Here is a 21,469-nt window from a genome sequence, read left to right as displayed (position 1 = left end):
CAAAAAAAGTGACACTTCAATAAAAAAAAATATACATTTCAAATAAAAAAATATATTTCCCAAAAAATATAGTTTTGCAAATGATTTTTTTCTTTGATTAAAAATAGGTTTTTGAATAACGCAACTTTTATTGCGATTGGTGTTATACTTATTTAGATGGTGTTATACTTATATAGCGCTTTTCCACCTTTCAAGGCGCTCAAAGCGCTTTACACTATCTCACTATTCACCTACTGGTGACGCAGCACCAGGAGCAACATGGGGTTCAGTATCTTGCTCAAGGATACTTAGGCGAGTTCATCAGGGCGAAGAATCGAACCCACAACCTCTGGGTTGGGGGACAACTACTCTACCACTGAGCCACGCCACCCGATTGAATGATTTAGATACAAATGTCCTACCCCTAATATGGTTCAAACACAAAAAGGATTGCTTCAATCAAAGAAAACAGTTTGAATGAAAAATAAAGTGTTCAAATGCGAATTTCTGAGTCCCAAATTTTTTTTCACACTCAAACCTTTTCTACGATTGAATTTTTTAAAATTTTTGATTGAAGTGATTTTTCTTTTGAATTTTTTTTTGTTTGTTTGAAGCAACTTCTTTTTTGATTGAATAATAAAGACACAAATGTCCTAGCCAAAATGTGGTCCAAACGCAAAATTACATGACTTCAATCAAAAATGGTGTTTCAATAAAAAGAAAAAAAAAACTTGACTTAAATCTAAAAAAAAAAAAAATTCAAAGAAAAATAGTTTTCAAATCTATTTTTTTGAGTTTCAAATTTATTTTTTCCATTCAAACACGTTTTTTTTTAATTGAAGTGACGTTTACTTCGATTGAAAATATATATTTTGATTGAAGCAACTTTTTATTTGATTGAAGCAACTTTTTTTGGGGATTGAATAATAAAGACACAAATCTACCTCCATACTCTTCAAGATGTTGTTGTTGATTTTATTTGTTTCCCTGATTTAAAAACAACTCCCCCTGCTCCAAAATTGCTTAATTATCTCCCCTTCGTTGATCTGAATTAAGGCTGCAGCTATCGAATATTTTAGTAATCGAGTAATCGACTGAAAATTCTATCGATTAATCGAGTAATCGAATAAAACAAATATATTTTTGGGAGAAGAGCAATTATAAATATACATGAGAAAACAAGACATTTCATCTAATCTTGAACCATTTTCAGTTCAGTTGTCTTCATTTTCGATGTATCTTGTTGAAAACAGCCAACAATTGCATCTCAGATGTAACTAAAATTAAAAAAAAAGACTAATTCACTGCTTTCACTCAAAAAACCTTTAGATCTTATTTAAAAAAAAAAAAAAAATATATATATATATATATATATATATACCTAAAAATGCCGTTACGCTTGATAACACACATCACTTAAAAGTTTAAGCTTAAAAGGATTTTTCCCCACGTGTTTCCATTTCATTTCTATTTGTGACAAGCCATTTTTAAATTCTAGTTAAGTTTTAAGTTAGTCTAAACTGTAAGTCCTGATAGGATTTTGAGTTTTCGCAGTGTTCAAAATAAATGTATGATATAGGCTGTATTGGAGCACATTAGGGACCAGTGCTACTTGGTGTTTTATCCAGCAATGACTACTGAGCTAAAATTGATAGTTAGCATTATTGAGTTTTTATTTTACACCCTCATCACTCCACATCGCTATGTTATGTTAAAGCCTGTATGTAAGACACGTTAGCCAAGCATCGACAGTGGTCATAATTAATAGAAACCCTAGCCCTCCGCAGGACTAACGTTACGTTAATCTTATTTATTAGCGCTTAGCACTCTTTATTAGCGCTTAGCGCTCTACTGCTTTAAGATGGCAGCTGTTTACTAACGCTGCCCAGACGCGGCCGAGTCTGTCATTTCGCATCTAGTTCAACATACATGTGATCTCTATGAGACTCATCAGACACTACCTGCTACCAACTAGCATCGTGCGGGCTAGTATTTAGCAACGTCGGCGTCTTTTGTAGCGGCTGTCGGCTGCAGTAAGTTTTTTTTCTCTTCTTCTTCTTCCTCTACGTACGTGACATCAGCGCGTCCCGCATTAAAAGTAGTCCGAGCAAAACGTGATGCTTAGAGCTGTCAAAATAAACGATTACTCGAGGTGAATAAAACTACTCGGATCAGTTTTTAAACTCGAGTTACTCGAGTTGCTCGAGTATTCGTTTCAGCTCTAATCTGAATACATTTTCTTTTGCAAAATGTGACTTGAAGTGTTTGTTATTTAATATGTACCAGTACGGGTGTCCCAAACTTGTATTTAAAATGAGAAACATGATTTGACCTACAATTAGGGTGCCAAAAAATGCCTTCCTGCTTAGAAAAAGGAAAAAAAAAAAAAAGATATTTTAAAGTTTCCAATGTTCACACATGCATGTTGACATTTTTTTCAAATATGGTCAAATACGGGGGCTCAGAACGGAACTTCAAGCCACCTGAGTGTTTTCCGCCATGTGCTTGTCTTTCACACAATCATGGTGCACATGCTTGTTTTGCAGACTGTCACTCTACACACGGTTCCGTTTCATAAGATTAGACATACATGTGTTGCACCTTAAACTCGTGCAGTGCCGATGTAGGGCTGGGCGATATGGCCTTAAACATGTATCACGATAAATTGAGCAGATTTATCTCGATAACGATAAATGACGATAAATTCGCCCAAGCGTACTGTTATATAATTTGAAAATCTGAATCAATGCATGAAATACAGATTAACTGTTTCTTGTTGATTTATTTACCAGCATTCAATTTCATATACTGTATTTAACAATTGTACATGCAGTCTAAACATTAAGTTTATAAAAATGTATTGTAAGCAATAAGAATTCAAGTATGAACATTTATAACAGCGTGTATGACTTGAACAATGTACATTATCAAAATCAATATGCCTGTGCAAACATGTCATTGTAACACAAATGACTTGCAGCTTGAACAGTACACTTCAAAAAGACAACTTATTGTTAATGGCTGCTGTGACATAATTATTAAATACAAGTGTTTACATTATGGTTTCAGGGTCCCCCCCAGTGCATTTTTTAATAAATGCACGCACAAATGAACCCCCAAACAAACAGAGAGAGACACACACATTAAAGCTATATTGATCTTCTTCAAATGAAACGCTTAAGATTTTATGATAGCAATAATGACACAGAAATAAGCACATACAGAAAAATAGCTGGGGCCATTTCTCGGTCATTATAAGTTTCGCCGTTGGATTGTACTTTATGCTGAATGATTTACCATCACAAAAGCTATCAGAGGAATCACACACAGACAGATACAAAATAACGCCACATCGTAATTGCTAGATGCAGTCCGTGCCCAATCCACTCATTAAGTTCAGCCGTTTCGACAAGGTTAGAGCCGCGATCCGACTCCATCACGTTCATTTGTAGCGTTAGCCTGGCTACCAGTAGAAAGCACTGAAAGCACCATCTCCGGAAATCGTGAGAACAAGGGAGGACAGCGGGTGAAAGCCCGTCTGGATGCCACCAAGAGTCTACTAAATGTCGGTTGAAAGTTTGGTGAACCTCCCTTAAGCCACACTCCATCACGTTTTGCTTGTAGCGTTAGCTGCTAGCATTAGCTTACCGGGCTTTTGTTTGATTGGCTTCTTGATGATCACGTGACTCCCTACGTAAGCCCATTGACTGCTTTCTTAAAGGGGAATGAACATAGACGAACAACACAGAATCAAAGCGGGATGAAAAGACTATTTTCTTGTTTTATTAATTTACCGAATTTACCGACATGGTCAAAATTACGTCGGTCATCGTTAAGAATTTCGGTGACGGTAAATTTTCGGTTTACCGCCCTGCCCTATGCCGATGTCAAAATGAGTCAGTCATACCGTCAAACAACAAGGATTGGACACACTGTCGCATAAAAACTAAATGGATTGAACAAACGCCACCAAATGACAGTTCCGGCTCCTTCTTCCAGGCATGAAAATGGGTCAGGGGTTAAAAAGGTGAGAAAGGTGTGGAGGAAATATGTTCCGGCGTTCTGCCAAAATGTCCTCCGTTAGCGAAACGTCCTACATGAGGCGAATTTGACAATTTTAATTTTTCACATAAGGCTTAATATTCGAGTTACCGGGGATTTAATTAGTTGAAGGAGTTGATTTCAACCAGCATTGACTCACGCTAGCTTAGCCACTCCAGAGCCCTGAAACTAACAAATAACTGGCAAACTGCACAGAATTTGTTCAAATCAACTCCAACGACTAATTAAACCCCGGCTAACTCAAAGATTAAGGCTAATGTAAAAAATTCTGAACTTCCCCTTTAAAATAAAGACCATTGAATATGGCCGTTAAAATGTTGTCTATAAAAGTTTTAGAGCAATAAAACAAACAACAAAAATGAATGGAATGAACAAGAATCCTTCAAAGTATTTCATAATGGGTCCAAATTATTTTTCGAACAGATCATGTGACCTTAGAGACAGCCGTTTGCATTGCTTAGCCAAAACTACAGCTGAGGAGGCAAGACGGATATTTAAAATTTCTTTAACCTAAGCTTTCAAAACCTTCAACAACAACCGAGCTGTAACCGAGGATTGAGCACGAGCAGTATCAAAAAGTCCTGGCTGTCGTGTTACCTGTTGTGCTGTAATTCCAAGTGGTGCTTGAATTGGATGCTTATAGCGGTCGACAGTCTTTTTGAGCCAGCGCAAAGTTCGCAGCGCACGGAGATATTTTGTCATCTTTACTGGACAAAAATGTGGAGTAATGGCTGTGTTTCCAGTGTGCAAATGCAGCCGTTTTTAGTATATCTCCTGCCTATTTCATTGCATCCTGGTGAGGTAGCAAGGCTATGTTGTTTTGGCCGCAAGCTCCCAGCGCTCACGGCTCACGCATCATGGTAATACACGTGACCCGTGTTTTTTTCCATCCCCGATTAGAAAATGTGACATGTGATGTCACTCCCATGACTACAGTATTCTTCATTCTACATACATTATGGGGCAATAACAAAATAGCAACGCACAGGCATCAAGGAAAGTAACTTTAATCAGCTGATTTAGAAAAATGAACGCGTTAGATTGCTCTTTACTGAAAGAAAGTAATCAGATTACAGTTACGCATTACTCACATAACATGTAACTGACAGCACTGCTTTTATATTACCGTTAAATACACAAGCTTGACGCTAACTTAACGGGAGCTAGTTTTTCACTGGAGATTTGGCTAGCTCTGGCAGTGTTCAACGCAAGCTGCAACGAACAGCAGTAACTTTGTCATACTGCAAAATATGAAAACATTTGAAACCATTACTCACCAAATTCAATATGCCGGCAAATGCATTCATCTAAAAAAATTGGGAGTGAGACCTCATCTCGTCCAGCGAACGTGAATTTGTGCTTAGGACATGATCATCTGTCGCAATTAGCGATCTTTGACGCTCTCTTCCTACCCCCCGCATACAAACTTGTTTCTCTCTCAGCGGCTGTGATTAACCTCAATGAAGTTGCCCTCCTAGCTAAGCCTTGCCTATCATTCGTCTTTGTAAGTTTTTAGTAACTTTGTGTATTGAATTTGAAAGGCAAAAGTGCGTTTTGTGTTTGGCGAACTTTTTCATGAAGCTAAACTGTTGAAGCTACTCACACGTGGAAAAATACAATTGTACAACGTTTTAAATGTGTTCATTTGGTATATTTCAGTTACCACGATTCGAGAGATCAATAAATTGAAGAACTTACGCCTTGTGTTTGGATTGTTTGTTTTTGGGTTTGCTGGAATTGCGTCACTGACACACGCAGCATCAAACAGGGGAAGGGGTAAGCGCTGCCGCGCCAAGCCACTTCTGGCTGCATTTTTGACACATGAAAAATAACGAATACGTACTACTCTATGACGGAAAATTTTAGTGGTTTTGTAACCGCGACGTTTTCATAGCATGGTAAACCGTGAACGTAACCGGCATATGCCTACACCCGACCCCCCCACCCCCCTTAAAAAAATTTCTCCTCGGATCTACACGATTCACGTAGGTCATCCTTTTTTACTTCAAAACGGCGAATTTCGCCGAAAGGTGAGAGATTTTCATGCCTGTTCTTCAGACAGAGCCCTGCACTGCCGTCAAGCTGAGTAATGTGGTACTCACAGAACAGGGAGTGTGATGTGAAATCGTCACTCTCTGAAGGTCGAGCGATGAGGTTGGCTGCTTGGGATCTTTCTTTTGAACTGTTGCTGCTGCTGCCATTCGGAGGCTCCGTCCCTCTGCTGACCTCACTCGGACCTCCATCTTCACCCTTGAAGGACTCACCAGTCCATTTGGGGATGTACACCACCTCCACTTTAACATATTGCGGATCCTCCTCCTTTTTGAGGGGAGGAGGTTGCTGCTGCTCCTCAATGTGGGGGTTCTGCAGTCTAATGAAGTACTCCTCCTGCTCCTCTTTAATGTGGACAAATTCTTCCTCCACCTTCTTGATGTATGGCGACTCTTCCTCCATGCGAGCAGACTCCTGGCGTTGCGCTTGACTGACATCTGCAAGACCAAGACCATAATCACACATAGGCCAGATTATATGTCTTTACTTGCCATAATCTATCCCCAAAATATTTACTGCTCCAGAACTATCCTCTGTGATGATTTTGCATTTATTTGTATCTTGTTGTCATCCACTACGACACAAAGTAATAGAGCCGTCCCAGCTAGTCGAAGTTGTTGACGTAGTCGATGAAGTAAATGCGTTAATGACCACAATATCCTGTCGACGGTTAAAGGTGAGTTAAAAAAAAAATACATGCATGGAAAGTTGAGAATGTCGGACACTCGGGATGCAAGTGAGGAAAGCGGCACAAATCCAAAAAAGCAGACCACAGTGGCCAAAGCATGGACTTAATTCAACAGATAAAAGGAGGGTGTCACATCTCTCTAATGCCGAGTTTAAGCTGTAAAGCGCTGTCACCCAGGTGCAATTTTGGAAGACGACAGGAGACAACAAGCTGGCGGATCGTCAGTCCATATTAGAGATGGGCGATATGGCCTAACGTAACAAAGAACTACGAGAATAAAGTTGTACTATTGCTACGAGGGAAAAAAAAGTCATTATTACGTAGGGGTAATGCAGCGGTAAACTGCTACACACTTTACCTTAGCTGCGAGCTGTGACGAAGCATTATATTATACATCATTCTATTAATAATCATTTGATGTAGATGAGTCAAAATATTACATTTCCTTAATACAATTCCAATCTTAGATTTCCCTATTTGTAAAACCGAAATTGTTGATTTTAACGGCGGCGGCATCGCGCTACATAAAGTACGAAGCTGCTTATTCAGCTAGGTAATAATTAAAGATGCACCGATACCGATACTGGTATCGGTAGGGGGCGTCGATCCAGCCCGAAATGGTGGTATCGGCGAGTACCAACAAAGACGGCGCCGATACCATTTGCTGGTCCAATATTATAACATTTGACCGCAGCCTTTTTTTTTCCCTCCTGGCGCTCACTACACTCGGTCTCTGTGTTGTGTGATGACACGTGAACATCAAGCAGCTATAGACCCTACCAGTGTTGTTAATCTTACTGAAAAAAAGTAATTAATTATACTATATAATATAATATATAATTACTTCTCCCAAAAAGTAATTGCGTTACTAACTCAATTACCTGAATGTAAGAGTAATTAGTTACTTGGCAAAGTAATTGGTGATAATTACTTTTTTTTTTTCCTCAAAAAAAGAAAAAAAAGAAAAAAACATTGGCCATACTATGTGAAGTTTTTTGTGGAGGTTTTTGGTACAATTGGCCCGAGCCCAATTCTTTACCCTAATTTACCCTTTACCCTGAATCAACTGTTAAAAGTTGTTAAAATTGCTCCCATTATTGCATTAGTTCCCTTCTCTCTACTTTCGACATATGAAAGTTTTAAAACTGTTTCATCATTTAAAGATAGATTCAAATCAAGATTTTGCCGATTTAGGCAGTCTTTTAGATAAAAAGTTACTTAGGTTCGCGAGGAAGGTTCTCTACAACAGAGCCGTCCTAAAAAGACTTTAAGATGCTTTAAGATGGCGGCTGTCATTTTGCATCTAGCTATATCTATATACAGTACATGTTTTATCTACCATGTCTACCATATCTACCATAACATGCGGGCGTAGTTTGTCGGCTATCGGCTACAACATGAATTATTGGAGCTACCTAGCATCGCGTTTGCTCGGCGTCACAACTTTCTTGCCTCCTCCCCGCTCCTGCTCTGCTCTTTCGTCTCGGTGAGTCCGTCTCCCTCAGACTTTTCGACCAATATAGTAACGCATAGTAACGCATGCCTTTCCGTCCTCAGTAACGGTAACGGCGTTGCCAAGATGAGAAAAGTAATTAATTAGATTACCCACTACTGAAAAAAATAACGCCGTTAGTAACGCCGTTATATTGTAACGCCGTTATTAACAACACTGGACCCTACCCACCGACGTCATAAAACCACATGCTCGCTGTGTGGTTCCGCCCACTTGTCCGTCATTTTGTCTCTGTATTAGCATTGTTTTCAATTGATCGAGGAATTTAAAATGCATTTCATGGAAGACCCGATGCTTTCTGATGCCGTAAACTCACTGGATGTGTTGCATAAAAGAAGTTATGTGGAAAAGCTTCGTTCTATACAGTCGCCAGATCCATATTTGATGCCTAAATCGATGATTTTTGACCGGCTGCCTTCGCCGTCTCTGCCTGACCCTGATATTTACAACTATCTTGTCCACACAAAATCAGACTATTCTCACGAAAGTTTGAAAAACTTTAAGAGCTTGGAGGCTTATAAATGCTACGTTGCTGGTTGGGTGAAACAGGTCCTCGTACACGAAAATTCGGCAGGAATCTTGTGCTCGGAAGGTGAGTTACGAAATTTTCAATTCAAAATCTTTTGTTCTTGCTAACATCCACTGTCAAGTCTAATGTATTTCATGTCATTTGTCAATGGAGCTAGGGCTTTTAATGTTTATATGGATTAGCGATAGCACTCTCAATACATACATTCGTGTATGTTGTCGGCGATTAGCCTAGCAATGATCTTAATTGTGGTTGTCAGCCCAAAACCCACTAAATATATATTAAATGCATCTTACCAGATATAAAATGACTACTACATAATCTGTGGTAATCGTTTGGAGCCCAGTTTTCTCGTCGAATTGCAGCAGCCCATCTCGCTCTCTCCTCTCCGTGTCTCTCGGAATCCGGTAGAACTTCAAGTCTCTCCGTCTATCTTCTCTGTTATTGCAACCGACCGCCACACACGCCTTCCCCATTTTGATTATTAATGTTAACGAGCAGAAAAACACGCCGTAAATAGGAGGAATGTACGTAGCCGTAACAGGTCAACATGATGTGTTGACGGACAAGTGGGCGGCACCAGTCAGGAGAGCGGTGTTGTGACGTCACGTGGGTAGGGTCTATAGCTATTGGCCTGCTCCAGACCAATGAGAGCGGGCCAATAGCCACTCCTAACCAATCACAAGGCTGCTTTTTCATATGGAGGAAACACAAACCAGGAGTAATGGCGGCGGTCGGGAAGTATTTCAAAATAGAAATCCCGTCGATTAAAATCAATGACTGCATGCAAGATTTGCGGCCTGAAAGTTTCAAGATGTGGAGCTGAATTGGCCAATTTCAATACCTCGAACCTGATAAAACATTTGAAGACGAAATGTGAACGAACACAACGAGTTTGAGCGTGCAAGAGGAGGAGTGGTATCCAGAAGAAGGGCGCTGGACTGGAGCAACAATCTCTGGTCAGTTCACTACGTCTACTTTACTTTTATTGTGTTTCACTGAAATAAATGCCGCAGTAATTTGGGAACTGTTTCCAAAGTAGGGTTGCCACCTTTCAGAAATAGAAATAAGGGAAAAAAGGAGGCGAATAGAGAGACGGGATGCTGTGGTCAATTATTATTACTTATAATTGTTAGCGTCCGCAAATGCGGAAACAAGGTGGGAACTCGAAGCAGACAACAAGCGGGGGATATGTACAAGGGCTTAATGATTGCAAACAAAAAATAACACGCGATCGCGGGATAGAAGAAATAACAAAAGGAGTCCGTGACAGCAGGTCGACGGAGCTCAATACTACAAACTCAAAAGTTAACTAAGACGATAGGCAGCGAGCCAAAAAGCCAAAATAAAAACAATCAAATACCTGCACAGGGTATAGGGTTACAAACGAGAGCAACACACTAACAGAAAAAAAACAAATGCAGGGGCGTAACAAGCAAATGTAGTGAGACTATAGTGCGAGATGTCAAATGGCGATCAGCAAGGCAAAATACCTTTGAGATCACCCGTGCTTAAATACTGCGCTGATGAGATTGGATTCAGGTGCGACGTCAGGAAAGCCCCCATGACCAGCCCAGCAACAAGACACAATCTAACCAGCAGCAGAATGTGCCAATAATATCATGAAAGTTGCACTGTTTGGCCTTTGAGAGGTTTAAAAAGGTTTATTCAGTTCATTCTGAGTTTATTATTATGAATTTATTTTTACTTTCTTACTGTTGGGCTAGCATTATACATGTTTTATTAATTTCATAAATGTAGCACTATTTTGGCCTTTGAGAGCCAAAGGTTTATTCAACTATTGTCTACTAGGGTTTAGTAGACTATTCACTTTGTACTAGTCTTTTTCCTATTTTGCAAAGGTAAGCAACAGCCTGACAAAGCCTTGATAGCAATGATTTCACATCCAATTATGTAGCTCTTTGGGAAAAAAAGGAAAAAAAAAAAAAAAATTATATATATATAAACGGGGTGGTATCGGTATGGTATCGGTATCGGCCGATACTGCACAGCCAGGTATCGGTATCGGGGCCAAAAAATGGTCTCGGTGCAACACTAGTAATAATACGACGTTTATTCTCATAGTAATAGTATGAGGAAAAAACATTGAACTCTTACTACTAGAATAAACGTCGAATTGAAAGTACGAGAATAAAAGTCGTATAATTACCTCGGGCTAATGCAGCTAAAGAAATTGATTGATTGATTGATTTTATTTCGAGAACATGCATCACATTATGGATATACAATAAGGGTGTAACGGTACAAGTAATAGTATTGACCGTTTCGGTACGTGGTGCTCGGTTTGGAACAGACGCGTACCGAACGAGTTTCTGACGTAATATAACCCTTACTTTTCGAGGCTGCGAGTCGATCGGGTTACAGTTTCTTTGTGTATATTATATTTACTCTGTCTTCTCTACTATAATGAGGACCAACACGGCAGGACAGTATAACCCAGAAACGTCAACGGCGCAACAACGTGGCCGCCGCGAGAACGCAGTGAAACGCGGGCGTTAGAGTCAATCAGCCAATGCACACCAGTCGCAGTGCGGCCGCGTGTAGACGCGTCCCAGAAGCAGCTCAACGCAACGGACGCGAAAAGAACGGCGGAGTTTATTATTTGACGCGAGACGCGGCCCCCCTGCGTCAATACTACTACCGGTAGCTAGGATCGGGCCGGAAGTCACTCGTGTAAAAATACGGTGGATCCGGTCGATTTTCAAACTAATATTCAATCGTAACCTACTTTTTGAGTCCATCAGATCTCTTGAGTGGTAGATCGGGGCACAGTTGATTCCTCTTTGTTGATTTACTGCTGTCTTCTCTGCTATAATAATAACCGACACGGCCCCGTGTTCAATACTAAACCCTCCTACCAAAACAAAACAAGGAGGAACTAATATTCACATAGGAACTAAAGTTATACAACATAAAATATACAATATAAATGAATAATACATCACATTTGTAAAATATAAACGAACACGAAAACGAACCGAACCTTGACCTCAAAACCGAGGTACGGACCGAACCGAGATTTTTGTGTACCGTTACACTCCTAATATACAAAAATACAAACAAAACATGAGACTCGAAAAAGGAGTAGGAAGAAGTAAAAAAAACAAAAAAAAACTTATATGAATCCTACCCCTTTGTCCGCTACATAATCATCAGCATGAATCAGACAAAACAAATACAATTCACAACAGTTCAATACTGCCTAAAGAACAATGGTTGGCATCACTCAACATTTTCTCAACATAAAAAGGGTTTCATTTTGTTCAGTAGTCCAACACTCTTTCCCAGTTTTGTTTTTATATGCTTTATTTGTGAATTCCAATTCAAATGTTTATCCAGTATTACACCTAAAAATGTAGTCTCAGTTACTCGTTAAAATTCGGTATTGTCTATAATTATCATTTCTTCAGTTTTTGTCTTTTGAATTCCAGATAAAATATATTTACCGTATTTTTCGGACTATAACTCGCACCTGAGTATAAGTCCCACCAGCCATAAAATGCCCAACGAAGAGGAAAAAAACATTTATATGTCGCCCAGGAGTATAAGTCGCATTTTTGGGAGAAATTTACTTAATAAAATCGAACAGATAAAACAGATACAGTGGGGAGAACAAGTATTTGATACACTGCCAATGGGTTTCAAACTGGCAGTGTACATTGGCAGTGTATGTCATCTTGAAAGGCAATTTAAAGGGTATGAAAACGCAAAGGGGGTGTGAGACATCAATAGAACCGTTATGTGCCAAGATAACAAATATTGATAAAGTTAAAAAAAAAAAAATCACATTAATGAGCAATTATCGAAAATAGATCGAAAATGACGAACATTTCCGAAAGTGTTCCGGAAACAGCCGAATGGGGCGGAGCGTCATAACAAGGAAACAAAAGGTCGAGGCAGGTGCCATTGTTGTTTATCGACGAGAGAGTTGCGTTCGTGTTTTATCAAAAAATCACTAAAATGGTTCAAACCTGTCATGCTATGTGGTTTACAAATAGCCATTTGTCGCAATGTAGTACCCATGAGTTCCCGAACGCGAGAAAAAGAGCTGGACTACGCTGACAATGAGTAAAGTTCGTCAGTGCTAAGAGGGCTAATTTTGCAATTTTACAGGGAAACGGGAACCTGGCGAGCCAGAAGATGTGCCTACAACCTCAAAGAAAACAAAATTTATGCTACTTCTCAATCACTAAAGACCCACGAACTGCGAAGGAGTGGATTTGTGACCCGTATGTGAGTAAATCGAGTGATTCGAGCATGTCTGTGGAACAGGAATATCAGCTTGTAGAGATCGCAAATCACGGTGACTTAAACGTACATTTGAGACAACAACTCTACCGAAGTTCTGGATTAAAGTCATTTCGGAATATCCCGACATCGCTAGGAGCGCGCTGAAAACTGTGCTACAATTTCCAACATCGTGTATTTGTGATGCTAGCTTCTCTCACTCTCCCATCTCGGGACCATCTCGTCTCAACGAAACAAACTCAGCCCTCCCACTGATTCAGCGGGTGAGTTGTATTTTTTTCCCTGCACTTAACATGACGGGGCTAAAAACAAATGCTATTTTATATTTGCTGTATTTTTCTGCCGCACATTGCCGGTGTTCTGACAAAGTTGGCATGCGCGTAACGTTAAAAAGGACCGCGAATGCAGCGATTCCTAAGTACACACTACAAACTTTCTTTAAAAAATGGAATCTTAACTTGCGTTTGCCATGTTTGGCGCACACAACAACTGCACGTAGCCCTCTAACTTAACGACTTCGCTGTGTCGTTAAGCGTTAATTTACGTTTTTACGTAATTTTCCATGTTGCACATGTATGTTTGTGATGTAAATAGTTTTTTAGTACAGTAGTAACATTGAGAGTCCAACTGAATATAAAAGAGGGACACCGGTCCATGAAAAAAAGACCCAAATCACACCGGTCCGTGGTGCAAAAAAGGTTGGGGACCCCTGCTCTAATCCCATTCATATTTGTGTCGGTTGGCAGAGCGAAACCGATGATAGCATATTAAATGATAATTATTCTATACATTACTTTATTTTGCGGTCACGGTGTATCAGCTTCACAAAAAGAAATGCAAAACAAACCATTCCGTGATTCTGTTGCCGCCGGTGTTTTATCAGTGTGATTGCTCCCCTCAATGATCCTTTCATTAGGCTGCATTGGCTTTCGTTTGGGCTCAAATTGATAGCCCAAAACACCAAAGAAAGGTTCATAACTCTCCTCGTCATCATTAGAAGAATGTTCATTACGCCGGATTCGTCGCTGCAAATACAAACAAAATTGTCCGCCATCATCGCCGCCATTCAGTACCAAGCACTGAGCCGGCTGTTTCCCGAAAGTGACGTCACGCACACAATATGCTAGATTTCCGGCATCTCGGGGGCGGGTCCTTTTAGCTTGACAATCGACCTAATTTCTATCATTTTCTTGGTGTTGCGATGTGTGTAATTACACGAAGTGGCATGATATGAATTCAAAAGGCATGCGTTGATGGATAAATGATGGAATATTAGCATTTCCCCAGGTGTTGTCATACCCTTTAAAATAGAAATACAATAGAGAACAACATGTTGAATAAGTGAACAGTATAAGTATAATATAGCATAAAGAACACGCTAACAAGTTTACCAAACCATCAGTGTCACTCCAAAACACCAAAATAACATGTGAAATTATATAATAATGTGTTAATAATCTCACACATAAGTCACTCCAGAGTATAAGTCGAACCCCCAGCCAAACTATGAAAAAAAACTGCTACTTATAGTCTGAAAAATTCGGTAGTTTTTTCCATATTTATTGATAATTTGTTCAGCCTGAACAGTGATCCAGATATGTTAATTATAATCAATAGAAGAATTTAGCTCCAAGTTAAGGTACATGTACGCACTGGAAAGTGCGTAGCTGCTCACAGCAACTACTCCTACGTAATAATGCGACTTTTTTCAAATAGCAATAGTCCGACTTTAATGTCGTAGTCCTCATTTTATCTTATTTATTTGGCCCCAATACTCAGTTATAGCGTCCTATCAACATGCATCATTAAGTTTTTTTCACGTACTTCACTGCAGTGATACGTGACATTTATTTATCTACTCTGCTGGTGCTCACCCTAATGCAATATAGACAATATAGACATACTGCTAAAAGAAAATGTAAGAATTATTTTGAATCCTGTTGGAAAACTGAAGTCACAGTGTTCTGAATCTTTTTATTTAATGATGATTTTTAGTCACTCCTTTTTTATTTTGGGGCATTTAAGGGTCACTTTGTGATGACTTTGGGGCATTTATGGGTCACTTCCGGTTTATTTTGAGTTTCAGGACAGGAGCAAAGAATCTCCCCAAATGAATAGGCAGCGACTGAAACTCAACAGAAAGTGACCTGTAAATGCCTTAAAATGAACAAAAAATGGACCTGTAAGCGCCTCAACGATATATCAATTAGGGCTGCAGCTATCGAATATTTTAGTAATCAAGTAATCGACTGAAAATTCTATCGATTAATCAAGTAATCGGATAAAACAAATGTATTTTTAGGTGAAGAGCAATTATAAATATACATGAGAAAACAAGACATTTCATCTAGTCTTGAACCATTTTCAGTCAATCATTGTCTTTATTTTCGATGTATATTGTTGAAAACAGCCAACAATTGCATCTCAGATGTAACTAGAATAAAAAAAAAGACAAATTCACTGCTTTCACTCAAAAAACCTTTAGATCTTATTTAAAAAAAAAATATATATATATATATATAAATATATACCTAAAAATGCCGTTAGGATTTTTTCCCACGTGTTTCAATTGAATTTCTATTTTTGTCAAGCCATTTTTAAGTTCTAGTTAAGTTTTAAGTTAGTCTAAACTGGAAGTCCTGATAAGATTTTGAGTTTTTGCTGTGTTCAAAATAAATGTATGAGCACATTAGGGACCAGCGCTACTTGGTGTTTTATCCAGCAATGACTACTGAGCTAAAATTGATAGTTAGCATTATTGAGTTTTTATTTTACACCCTCATCACTCCACAACGCTATGTTATGTTAAAGTGATCCTCGATTTTAAAGACATGTAGGCTCTAATAAATCACAATTGTTCTCTTGTATTAAAATATGTCGTTAGAAACACATAAAATGTTAAATCAATGGAAATATTTTATAATATTTAGTGCATATTTTGACTGATAGTTGGCGCCATGTTCTGCAGGCGCAGAGTGATGACGTAGATGATATTTTTCCAATCGTGTAGCGTGTGTACAACAACTGTGTATTACTAGCTTAACTCGCGAAGTAAAATGCCACGATGTGCTGCTTATGGATGCAATTTCGAGTCAAATGGAAACAAGGAGAGTGATGCGAGTCTCCACAAATTTCCTGTTGACAAGAAGAGGAGAAAGGTTTGGAAAAATGCCTGTAGACAAGCAAATCTTCCCAAACAACCAAGGCTTTGTTGTCGCCATTTTTCTCCTACCGCGTTTGAGGATTTTAGTAGATGACAACTAATGAAAGATCTCACCGGAGCGGCTAGATATAAGCGCAGACTAAAACCAAATGCTGTTCCAACTATTTTCCCGCACAAGAAGCCTCAGCCTGCTCGGATATCGAGTGAAATGCGCGCAATGAAGCGAGACGGACGAGACACTCTGGCCGCCCTCTTAAGCACCCAAGCCGCTCCTGTCGCTACAGCGGGAGGCGAACCTTCGGGCGTACCGCTAGTCACAGAGGAAGCTAATAATTCACCTCTACTGTCAGTTCATCAGGCAGTGTGTGTTCAGTATTCAGCTAATATGAGTGATGCTGCCACTCAAACTGATCAAAGCACGTCCAATGCAATTCATTCAATGCAACACAAATGTCCCAACCCCATTGATAAAGCAATAAATTCTCATCGCCGGAATGGCATACATGTGAAGTCAAAATCCATTTTAGGGGACTCCCTCTGAAAGCTCATCGCGAGAATGGCAAGAGTGCCAAACAGTAATCAGAGAAAAGGGTGGCTACTTTGAAGATACTAGAATATCACACGTTTTTAGTTATTTCACCTTTTTTCTAAGTACACAATACACACGTGTGCATTTGTAGCAAGTTATAACACAATTCACCGGCGGAAATTATGTTGGCACGTTGTGTGGTTGGGGGGGTATTTTGTGAAGGGAACAGCTGGAAATACCTCCGTGAAGTTGGCCCCCCATCAGACGCAAATTTATATAAAAATTATGTTAATCGTTTGTGCTATGATTGTGCTGGTTTGTGCTGCAAAAAGTTTCGTTTGTGCCATCATCGTTTTGCACTTATTAAACATTGTTTTTTAGGTCATCCAGAGTTCACCCAGCCCCCCATCTGTGGCAGAATGGAACCCCGGTGGTGTCATTTGATTCTGCCTCGTTAGTGCTGGATTGTGCTGAAAAAAGTTTTGTTTGAACTGCTACGGTTTTCGAGATATTCATAAAAATGTACATTGATGACGTCACGCGCAGCCCCCCATCAGACGCAAATTTATATAAAAATTATGTCAATCGTTTGTGCTATGATTGTGCTGGTTTGTGCTGCAAAAAGTTTCGTTTGTGCCATCATCGTTTTGCAGTTATTAAACATTGTTTTTTAGGTCATCCAGAGTTCACCCAGCCCCCCATCTGTGGCGGAATGGAACCCCGGTGGTGTCATTTGATTCTGCCTCGTTAGTGCTGGATTGTGCTGAAAAAAGATTTGTTTGAACTGCTACGGTTTTCGAGATATTCATAAAAATGTATAGTGATGACGTCACTCGCAGCCCCCCATCAGACGCAAATTTATATAAAAATTATGTCAATCGTTTGTGCTATGATTGTGCTGGTTTGTGGTGCAAAAAGTTTCGTTTGTGCCATCATCATTTTGCAGTTATTAAACATTGTTTTTTTTAGGTCATCCAGAGTTCACCCAGCCCCCCATCTGTGGCGGAATGGAACCCCAGTGGTGTCATTTGATTCTGCCTCGTTAGTGCTGGATTGTGCTGCAAAAAGTTTTGTTTGAACTGCTACGGTTTTCGAGATATTCATAAAAATGTCTAGTGATGACGTCACGCGCAGCCCCCCATCTGCGGCGGAATGGAACGGCGATGATGCCATTTTTTTCTTCGTCGTTAGTGCTGGATTGTGCTGCAAAAAGTTTTGTTTGAACTGCTACGGTTTTCGAGATATTCATAAAAATGTCTAGTGATGACGTCACGCGCAGCCCCCCATCTGCGGCGGAATGGAACGGCGATGATGCCATTTTTTTCTTCGTCGTTAGTGCTGGATTGTGCTGCAAAAAGTTTTGTTTGAACTGCTACGGTTTTCGAGATATTCATAAAAATGTCTAGTGATGACGTCACGCGCAGCCCCCCATCTGCGGCGGAATGGAACGGTGATGATGCCATTTTTTTCTTCGTCGTTAGTGCTGGATTGTGCTGCAAAAAGTTTTGTTTGAACTGCTACGGTTTTCGAGATATTCATAAAAATGTCTAGTGATGACGTCACGCGCAGCCCCCCATCTGCGGCGGAATGGAACGGCGATGATGCCATTTTTTTCTTCGTCGTTAGTGCTGGATTGTGCTGCAAAAAGTTTTGTTTGAACTGCTACGGTTTTCGAGATATTCATAATAATGTAAAGTGATGACCTGTTTTCAGCGCTGCGGGCCGCACAATCGGTTCTTGTCTCGTGACGTTTCTGGCGCAATGCATTGTGGGTTTTCGTGTATTGTACAACAACAACAAGCCCGTGACGCGATCCTTTGCTCGGCATCCATTCTGCGTGGTAATCGTTGAAAATGGTACACTCGTGTTGTTTGAAAGACTGCCATTCTAGGTCCCATGATAGAAACGAATGCAAAAAGGATGGGATACGTTTTTTTTTTTTAGCATTCCCGCCTGGAAGAGAAAATATGGAACTCCGATGAGTTGACCAAGAGGCTTGAATGGTTGCAGCGGTGAGAAGAAAGGCCATCGCTTTTCATTCATCAACTGAAAACATGTCGGTCTGTTCCCTACATTTCCATAAAGGTAAGTAACTGGAAGTGTTAATGTTCTTCGGACGCTGATACTGACTGCATTTAAACGCTTATGGCGTGTGGTTGTGTTGCTTGCTTTGGCTAACCACGCTAGTGTCTAAGAGAGGCTAACTGTAGCCCTACTGGCTAACTGTGCATAAACCACAGGCGTTCACTGTATGATACTAGTACACAAAAAAACAGTTCAAAGGTAACAAAGTAAGGGTATTAATGAAGATGTAACAGCACACCATGAATGATTATAAGTATGGGAGATGTGTTAGAAAAAAATGCTATATTTACCTCCCGCTTAGGCTACTGATATGCTTGACCAAGCAGTCTGTGGAGGAGACTACAGATCTACTAAATCACCAGAAGAAATCTTCTGCTTGTTTGTTATGCCTAATGATCAGTTAAACTTAAAAAATAAATAATTAATAAATTTTAAAAAATCTGTTGCATACACATCAGTGCCATATGAAGGCAGTTCCCACCAGTTTAGACACACTACAAAGCTTTAAAATCCAATTTAAGTAACTAATGTTAACCTGTTGTATGACTGATACGACTTTTGTAATTGCAGGAAAACCAGCATATGAAAGAAATGAGGCAGACCCTGACTGGGCACCATCCTTACGCCTGGGACACACATGTGTTCAACCCACCAACGTGGACCGCTCTTCTAGACGAAGTAGGCATGAGAAATTGAGGATGGAGGAGGACGTTGGTGCGCTACAGGAGGAGCCTTCAGCGCCCTTCAGATGCTCCTTCTGACCTTCATGCGCCTGCGTTAGGACCTGTCTGCACTACACATTGCACACATATTCCATGTTTCCCGTAAGACTGTGTACTGAGTGTTCAATGACATGGTGCCCTTTGTACATGCTAATTTGAGACGAGCAATTGTTTGGCCCAACAGAGAAACACTCTATAAAACAATGCCTCACGAGTTTGTTGAGTCCTTCAGACGCAGAGTTGCAGTGATTACTGATTTTAAAAAAAAATAAAATAAAATTACAGAGAAACCATCAAATATTAAGGCCCGTGCGCAAATGTTTTCTAGTTATAAGCATAACTACACCATGAAATACCTAATTGGAATCACACCAAAGTGGGGAATTTGTTTCATGTCAAAAGGTTGGGGTGGTTGCACAAGTGACAAACATATCACCTTGAACAGTGCTTTGCTCAATAACCTTTTGCCTGGGGACATTGTCTTGGCTGACAGAGGTTTTGATATTCAAGAACACGTGGGTATGTTATGTGCAGAGGTCCAACTCCCTGCGTTCACAAACGGTCGCTGTCAGTTAGCTGGTAGAGATGTGGAGGAGACTAGGAAGATGGCACATTTGAGGATCCATGTTGAACAGGTAATTGGTAATCTTTGCCAGAAGTATAAGATCCTAACAGGAACTATACCTATTAACGTGGTTCTGCCATGTGACGGCGAAGATTGCACATTGTTGTAAAGATTGTTTTATGTTTGCGGTGCCCTTACAAACCTTTGCCCAACTGTTTTGTAGTTTGTACTGTTATACGTGAAAGGTACCATTTAGTATGCTAACAGTTTCAGCCTTTCAAATTTAGCTGTTGTTGATTTTTTGTATTTTGTTGTGACTTGATTGTACTTAATAAAACATATTGTCATCTTGAATCCTATTCTTTGTAAGTACAGCATTTGTGTCAATACTGTATTTTATGTATGTATATATATATATATATATATATACACACACACACACGCATAATAATGTTTATACAAAGGACGACAGTTTACTACTTTGGCCAAGTACTTTTAATGTTGCCAAATTGTCAGTTAAAGCAAATCACAAACTACCAATCACCACTAACTTAAGTGGAGCACAGAGAGCAGAACTGACATATGTCTTTAGCTGTGTCATGTTGTGTAGACCAACACAGGTTAAATAATAATGGGGCAGTTCTCATTATCACACGCAACAAGTCATCTTTGGTCTTCAGACCACGGCAGAAGCACCATAACTGACGTCATAACTGACAAACACCGATCTCTCGCTTCCTTTTCAAGCTTCTCCACATAAGGAGTCTTGTCGTTCTTCAGGCTTTTTTCCATTTTGATGTGACATTCGCGTGGCTGCTTCCCCGCAAAACTCAACAAAACAAACGTGACTGCGGCGGATGTAGTCCAGGTCACTGAGATACACGAAAGATGGCGGCTCATGTGGTCGTGATGACGTAGGAGACAACAACCGATAGATCAGCGGAGAACGTCACTGAAACCTGTCAGTGGACGCAATCTTATTCCTGATCTATTGTGCGGCCCGCAGCGCTGAAAACTGAGGTCATCACTTCACATTATTATGAATATCTCGAAAACCGTAGCAGTTCAAACAAAACTTTTTGCAGCACAATCCAGCACTAACGACGAAGAAAAAAATGGCATCATCGCCGTTCCATTCCGCCGCAGATGGGGGGCTGCGCGTGACGTCATCACTAGACATTTTTATGAATATCTCGAAAACCGTAGCAGTTCAAACAAAACTTTTTGCAGCACAATCCAGCACTAACGACGAAGAAAAAAATGGCATCATCACCGTTCCATTCCGCCGCAGATGGGGGGCTGCGCGTGACGTC

At 40.0% G+C, this 21,469-nt stretch overlaps 1 protein-coding gene and 1 long non-coding RNA gene across 4 annotated transcripts in view; one reads left to right on the top strand and one right to left on the bottom strand.

Annotated features, from left to right (window-relative positions):
- Positions 1–21,469, bottom strand: part of LOC130906332 (zinc finger protein OZF-like) — a 91,275-nt gene that overhangs the window by 65,023 nt on the left and 4,783 nt on the right. For all 3 annotated transcript variants that reach the window (XM_057820564.1, XM_057820562.1, XM_057820563.1), the window contains exon 2: positions 6,144–6,530. In XM_057820564.1, coding sequence (XP_057676547.1) covers positions 6,144–6,530 — 387 coding nt within the window. The remainder of the gene's footprint in view (positions 1–6,143; positions 6,531–21,469) is intronic.
- LOC130906339 (uncharacterized) lies at positions 18,151–20,536 on the top strand. Its single transcript, XR_009061307.1, has 3 exons — positions 18,151–18,640; positions 18,729–18,869; positions 19,440–20,536. It is a non-coding gene; the product is annotated as an uncharacterized LOC130906339 (long non-coding RNA).

The sequence above is a fragment of the Corythoichthys intestinalis genome, chromosome 18 (assembly GCF_030265065.1).
Source record: "Corythoichthys intestinalis isolate RoL2023-P3 chromosome 18, ASM3026506v1, whole genome shotgun sequence".
Classification (NCBI taxonomy): domain Eukaryota; kingdom Metazoa; phylum Chordata; class Actinopteri; order Syngnathiformes; family Syngnathidae; genus Corythoichthys; species Corythoichthys intestinalis.
The sequence above is the reverse complement of the archived record's forward strand: the minus strand, read 5'-3'. Positions and strand labels throughout refer to the sequence as shown.